At 38.8% G+C, this 6,270-nt stretch overlaps 1 protein-coding gene across 1 annotated transcript; it reads right to left on the reverse strand.

Moving 5' to 3' along the window:
- On the reverse strand, window positions 4,833–5,699 carry LOC109835105 (uncharacterized mitochondrial protein AtMg00810-like). Its single transcript, XM_020403101.1, has 2 exons — window positions 5,059–5,699; window positions 4,833–4,980 (listed from the first exon to the last, which is right to left on the reverse strand). The coding sequence occupies exons 1-2, from the start codon at window positions 5,697–5,699 to the stop codon at window positions 4,833–4,835; spliced, it is 789 nt and encodes a 262-aa protein (XP_020258690.1).

Below are 6,270 nucleotides of genomic sequence, written 5' to 3' on the forward strand. Positions count from 1 at the left end.
CGTTGATGTTGGGGTTGATGGAGCTGGACTATTAGGTGGACTTTGTTCTGGTCTTCCAACCTCCTGCAAGTCATCATCATTATCTTCAAAGAACATACCTTTAATATTTTTATCTTCATCGGTCCATTTCCAATAATCTTCTTCATCGAACTCCACGTCTCTTGAAATGATCATCTTCTTTGTAACTGGATTGTAGAGCTTGTATGCTTTTGTCCTCCTCTCGTACCCAACGAATATGCACTTTTCTCCTCGATCGTCCAACTTCTTTCTTTTCTGCTCCGGGATGTGTGCATATGCAATACACCCAAACACCTTCAGGTGGTTGACACTTGGCTTGATGTTGCTCCACATCTCCAATGGTGTCTTGAACTTGACGCTCTTTGTCGGACATCTGTTGAGGAGGTAAACTGCACAGTCCACGGCTTCAGCCCAGTAAGTCTTTGGCAGGTACTTGCTCTTCAACATGCTTCTGACCATATCAAGAATGGTACGATTCTTCCGCTCTGCTATGCCATTCTGCTGTGGTGTGTAGGCGGCAGTGAGTTGATGAATTATCCCGTACTGCTTGTTGAAATTGTTGAATGCCTTCGAAGTGTATTCTCCACCTCGATCTGATCGGAGCACTTTGATGTGGTACCCACTTTGCTTTTCTACCATCTCCTTGAATTCTTTGAATTTCTCCAGAGCTTCGGATTTCTCCTTCAGGAAATAAACCCAAGTTTTTCTGCTATAATCATCAATAAATGTGAGAAAATACCTGTTTCCTCCAAGAGAGATGACTTCAAATGGTCCTGCAATATCTGTGTGGACCAATTGTAGCAACTCTGTTGCTCTTCTTGACTTTCCAACTTCGAAACTTCTTCTATGTTGTTTGCCCTTCATACAGCCTTCACATAGCTGGTTCGGATGGTTGATTTGCGGCAATCCTTTTACCATTTTCTCCTTCCATAGAAGATTCAGGCCACTGAAAGCGAGATGCCCGAATCGTAGATGCCAGAGCCAAGTCTCGTCTTTTATGATTGACTTCAAGCACTTGACAGGGTCAGCATGAATATTTAAGGTAAACAGTCTATTTCTAGACATGTTCACCTTTGCAATAACTTCATTTTTATTTTTAATAGTGAGGGCAAGGTCTTTTAGATGTATATCATAGCCTCTTTCAAGGAGCTGGCCTAGGCTCAAAATATTATTTCGTAATGCTGGAACATAGTAGACATCAGAGATGTACCTGTTCTCGCCCGTCTTTGTCTGGATCATTATATTTCCCTTGCCTTTTACTGGAATCTTTGACTGATCTCCAAAAGTGACATCTCCTTGTACCATCTCGTTCAGCTCGGTAAAGAACTCCTTGATGCCGCACATGTGGTTACTGGCACCTGAATCTAGATACCAGATATCTTTATTCTTGCTTTCGCTCTCCTGGTACGTCAACAGGACTGTTGAAGTGTCTGCCTGCTCCCTTTCTACAAAGTTGCTTCTTTCTGCCACTTGATTTGATTTCTCCCAACATTCGTAGCTGAGATGACCGTATCTCTTACATTTGTAACACTGTGGCTGAGATCTGTCCTCATGGTAACTTCTTCCTTGTCCTCGTCCTCGTGTGCCACGACCTCGTCCTCGATCGAATGATCGTTCACGATCTCTATTTCGATCTTGATTTTCATGGCCTCCTTGGTACTGTCTCCTACGACCTTGCTGGAAGTTTGAGCCACCTCGAAATGAGCCTCTGCCTCTGTAGCCTCCACGTCCTCTTCGACTATCTTCTTTGATAGTCATCTTACTCTGCAAGGCTTGTTCTAGATTCTCCGCTTGATTTGAACTAATGTTTATATCTTGTTCATAAGCTTGCAGAGAACCTTGCAGCTCATCAATAGATACTTCGGAAAGATCTTTAGACTCTTGTATTGCCGGAATAATATATTTGAATTTAGAGTCTAAAGTCCTAAGTATCTTCTCCATAATTCTTACATCATTAATTGCTTCTCCATTTCTCTTCATTTGATTTGTTATTGTCTGAACTCTACTAAAATAATCCGATATTGATTCTGTAGCTTTCATCTTCAAATTTTCAAATTCAACTCTTAATGCTTGGAGGCGTACCTTTTTGGCTCTTTCCGCACCTTGATAGGATTTTTGTAAAATCTCCCATGCTTCTTTAGAGGACAGGGCATTGGAAATCTTCTCAAACGCAGATTCATCTACGCCTTGGAATATTAGGAACAAAGCTTTTTTGTCTCTTTTTCTGACCTCCTTCAACTCACTCTTCTGAGTGGCGGTGAGAATTGCTTCTGCTGCAGGTGACTCCGGTTCAGTGTAGCCATTCTCTACGAGATCCCACAAGTCTTGCGAGCCGAGCAAGACTTTCATCTGGATACTCCAGTTGTCGTAATTGGTCTTCATCAGCTTCGGAATCTGTGGCTGGATCATGTTCGCCATCTCGTACACGAGCACCTTCGATTGGCCCGGCTAGATCGAACTTTGCTCTGATACCACTTTGATGGAATTTGAAGAATACAACCCTCTACACAAAGGAAACTTTTATTGATAGAACACTTGAGAATACAACACTTGTTCTTACAAGAACACCTCACTTTCACACAATTCCTTTATTTTGGTGGACACTCACACAAGGCTACACTACACACTCAAGCTCTCAAGCTCACTTCTTGCTTGCTTGCTTGCTTGCATTCCCAAATGAGAGCACAAGACCCCTATTTATAGTTGTTTAAGAGGGCTAGGAAGTGTGTAGAAGAGTTAATCCTAGCCATACATTACTAAGAAGTTTCTAGAAGAATAAATACTAGCCATACACTTGTATCTTCCTAGATACTTCATGGTAGATATTTTGTAGGATGTTACTAGAAAGAAGTTCTAGAAAGTTGTTCTAGAATAATCTAAGTTGGTGAGGAATTCTAATACAATATGGGTTGACATACAAAATCTTGTTCAAATGAATGAAGACGTGGGAGAAAATTAAATTTTTTTTTTAAATTTCTTTGTATGGTAGAAGACTTGTTCATATATATTGCAATCATTAAAGTGCAAAGATTTCCAAGTTTGCATTATGTGATTAAAAACTCTATTTTATTGAAGCTTTAGAATTACATGCATACATTGTTTGTCTTAAAGTCCTCATAGATGCACCAAACTCCGATGTTGTGGTGGGTTAAGGGTTATAATTTTATACTTTAACAATTTGGATTACTCATTTCTTTTTACTAATGTCATGCAAATTCATGTGTCATGATCATTGTTTAGAAGGAGAAAGGAGTGTATATAATGCTCCAAGGTAGTCGAAAGGGTCCATGAGAAAACAGGTTGAGCTTAATTTTTGCATCCACTGTCCATTGTTTCACAATCTATGCAAGTCAAGAAAAGATACGTAATATAATTATCATTATCTGTATTAGCTCTAATTTTTTTTGTTATTTCACATTCTATGCAAGTACAAAAAAGATCGATATGGTGATGTGATGATTATGTGTTTTGTGGATTTAGTACATATTTGAACATGAAACCTGCAGGTTGAAGTTCTCACTGTCTTCTTTTTAAGGGTTCAATTGATTCTTAAATGGAGAGGTGAATCAAGGATGAAGAAATATAATTAGGAAAGATCACAAGTATGACTCAAGTTGTGTACATTAGATTTGTCAAGATTTTACTGTGTTATAGAAGCCTGTATGCTTCGATTGGCCTTCTTTTTTTAAAATTATTTTATACTTATTTATTTTTGTAGGTGTCCATAATGTTCCTTAGCCAACGCAAGGAACTTGCTCTTCAAAATACTGGTAGGCACCTTTCCTTTGATATATATATACAGTGCAAACATCTCTTTCTATATACTATAACAGTCACAATTATTTAGGAAATTATTGAGTTTTTGAGTAGATAAGCAAAACTTTCTTTATTTATCACCCATAAGATTAATGCACGAAAGTTTAAAGATGAATTTTTTTGTACTTTGGTGATCTTTTAGATCACCTTTGGAGAGAATTCTATGTGAAGAATTTGGATCCGTCAGATATACTCTCTTTTGAATAAAGCCCTAGGTTATGTTGTGAAATGTTGTTTCCGGCCAATATAGCTGTCTTTCTTAGCTGCTATCTCTTTTTAAGCTACATTTAATTTGTTGCACTATCTGAATCCTATAAGCTATCTCTATTATTAACTAGGGACATGGCATTTCAGTGACAGATGTACTTATTCCCATTCCAAAAGTATAGATATAAATATTTATTCCCATTCCAAAAGTATGGACATAAATACACCAAAATTATCGATTGGAATTCATGTAAACTAGTTTTTGTCATGTATTTCTCATGATATGCTCATATGCTCATCAACAATAATGTGTGACACACGCCTCGTATGAACTATATGAATGTCTTACGTAGATCACACATAGATCTCACTCGTTACATCAATTTCATTATTGGCATTGCCTTTATATACTCAAATACGTACGCTAGTGGTTTGTATGTGGAGCGTGCATTTAGTGTTGAAAACGCAGGTGTGAAGGTACGTAATGAACTTAACAAAAAGACGGGATTGTTACCTAATAGGTCAAGTTATACTGGGCCTGATTGATTTTTAGCCGTCTCGAAGGAAAAATAGTATCTTAAAACTTGAAAAATAAAAGGCATTTCTTATCTTTCGGTAGGGAGGTAAATGTATACTGTAGAAAGAGGTAATTGAGAGAGCAAAAACCCTAACTTAATTAATTCATTCAGATACTAGAGAGAGATATATATATAGTCATACAAATAGGGGTATGGTTAACGGGTCACAGCCCATTAACCAAATACCCAATAGACTTAATCTAACACTCCCCCTCAAGCTGGAGCATAAATATCCACCATGCCCAGCTTGTCACATATAGTAGAAAACACCTTTGAAGAAGTAGCATTGGTAAGAATATCAGCAAGTTGTTGTGAGGACGGAGTGAATGTGAGAGATATTATCTTCTTCTCCCAAGCATCTCTGACAAAATTGCAGTCAACTTCAATATGTTTTGTCCTCTCATGAAACACAAGATTCTGTGCAATATAAATGGCAGACTGGTTGTCACAATGCATTGGCATGGGTCCAGACTGAACAAAACCAAGCTCTGTCATAAACTTTCTTAGCCACACCATCTCACAAGCAGTGTGAGCCATTGCTCTATATTCGGCCTCTGCACTAGATCGTGATACTACATCTTGTTTCTTACTTCTCCAAGTCACAAGATTACCTCCAACAAAAGTACAAAATCTTGAGGTTGACTTTCGGTCTCCCATGTCTCCTGCGTAGCCAGCATCAGAGAAAGCCAAAATGTGAGTATGCTCATGCTTCTTATATAACAATCTCTTGCTTGGACAACTTTTGACATATGCCAAAATCTTCAGAGCTGTTTTCCAATGAACCTCTCTAGGTTTGTGCATAAACCTGCTCAGTACACCTACTGCAAAAGTAATATCAGGTCTGGTAACTGTCAAATATATTAGCTTCCCAATTAGTCTTCTATATCGTGCAGCATCATCTAATAGAGAGGTATCATCACGCCACAAATCAACATTTGCCTCCATTGGAGTGCTTGCAGATTTGCATTCCAAGAGACCTGCTTCTTCTAGTAAATCTAGCACATACTTCCTTTGGGACAACAACAGGCCATGTTTTTTATATGCAACTTCAATCCTAAAAAAATACTTTGGCTTTCCCATGTCCTTAGTGACAAAATGACGGTTTAGATACTTCTTAGTCTCAGCTAAGGCAACAGAGTCACTCCCAGTCAGCAGAATATCATCAACATATACGGCTAAAATAACCAAACCAGTTGTTGTGCGTCGAAGAAAGACAGAGTGATCAGACTGACAACGTTGAAAACGAACATTAGAAATAACATTGCTGAACTTATCAAACCAAGCTCAAGGACTCTGCTTTAACCCATAGATGGCCTTTCTCAGCCTGCAGATAAGATTCTCCCCCTGAGCAACATACCCAGGAGGTTGCTCCATATAAACCTCCTCGTCCAAATCACCATAAAGGAAAGCATTCTTCACATCTAGTTGGTGCATCGCCCAATCCATATTAACAGCCAGAGAGAAAAGAATTCTGATGGAGTTGAGACGAGCAACGGGAGAAAAGGTTTTAAAATAGTCAATACCATATGTCTGGGTATATCCTTTAGCAACCAGGCGAGCTTTATATCTATCAACAGACCCATCAGGACGATATTTCAAGGTATACACCCATCTGCAGCCAACCACAGTCGCTCCAGCAGGTAGAGAGACC

The sequence above is a fragment of the Asparagus officinalis genome, chromosome 3 (genome assembly GCF_001876935.1).
Source record: "Asparagus officinalis chromosome 3, Aspof.V1, whole genome shotgun sequence".
In the NCBI taxonomy this organism is placed as follows: Eukaryota; Viridiplantae; Streptophyta; class Magnoliopsida; order Asparagales; family Asparagaceae; genus Asparagus; species Asparagus officinalis.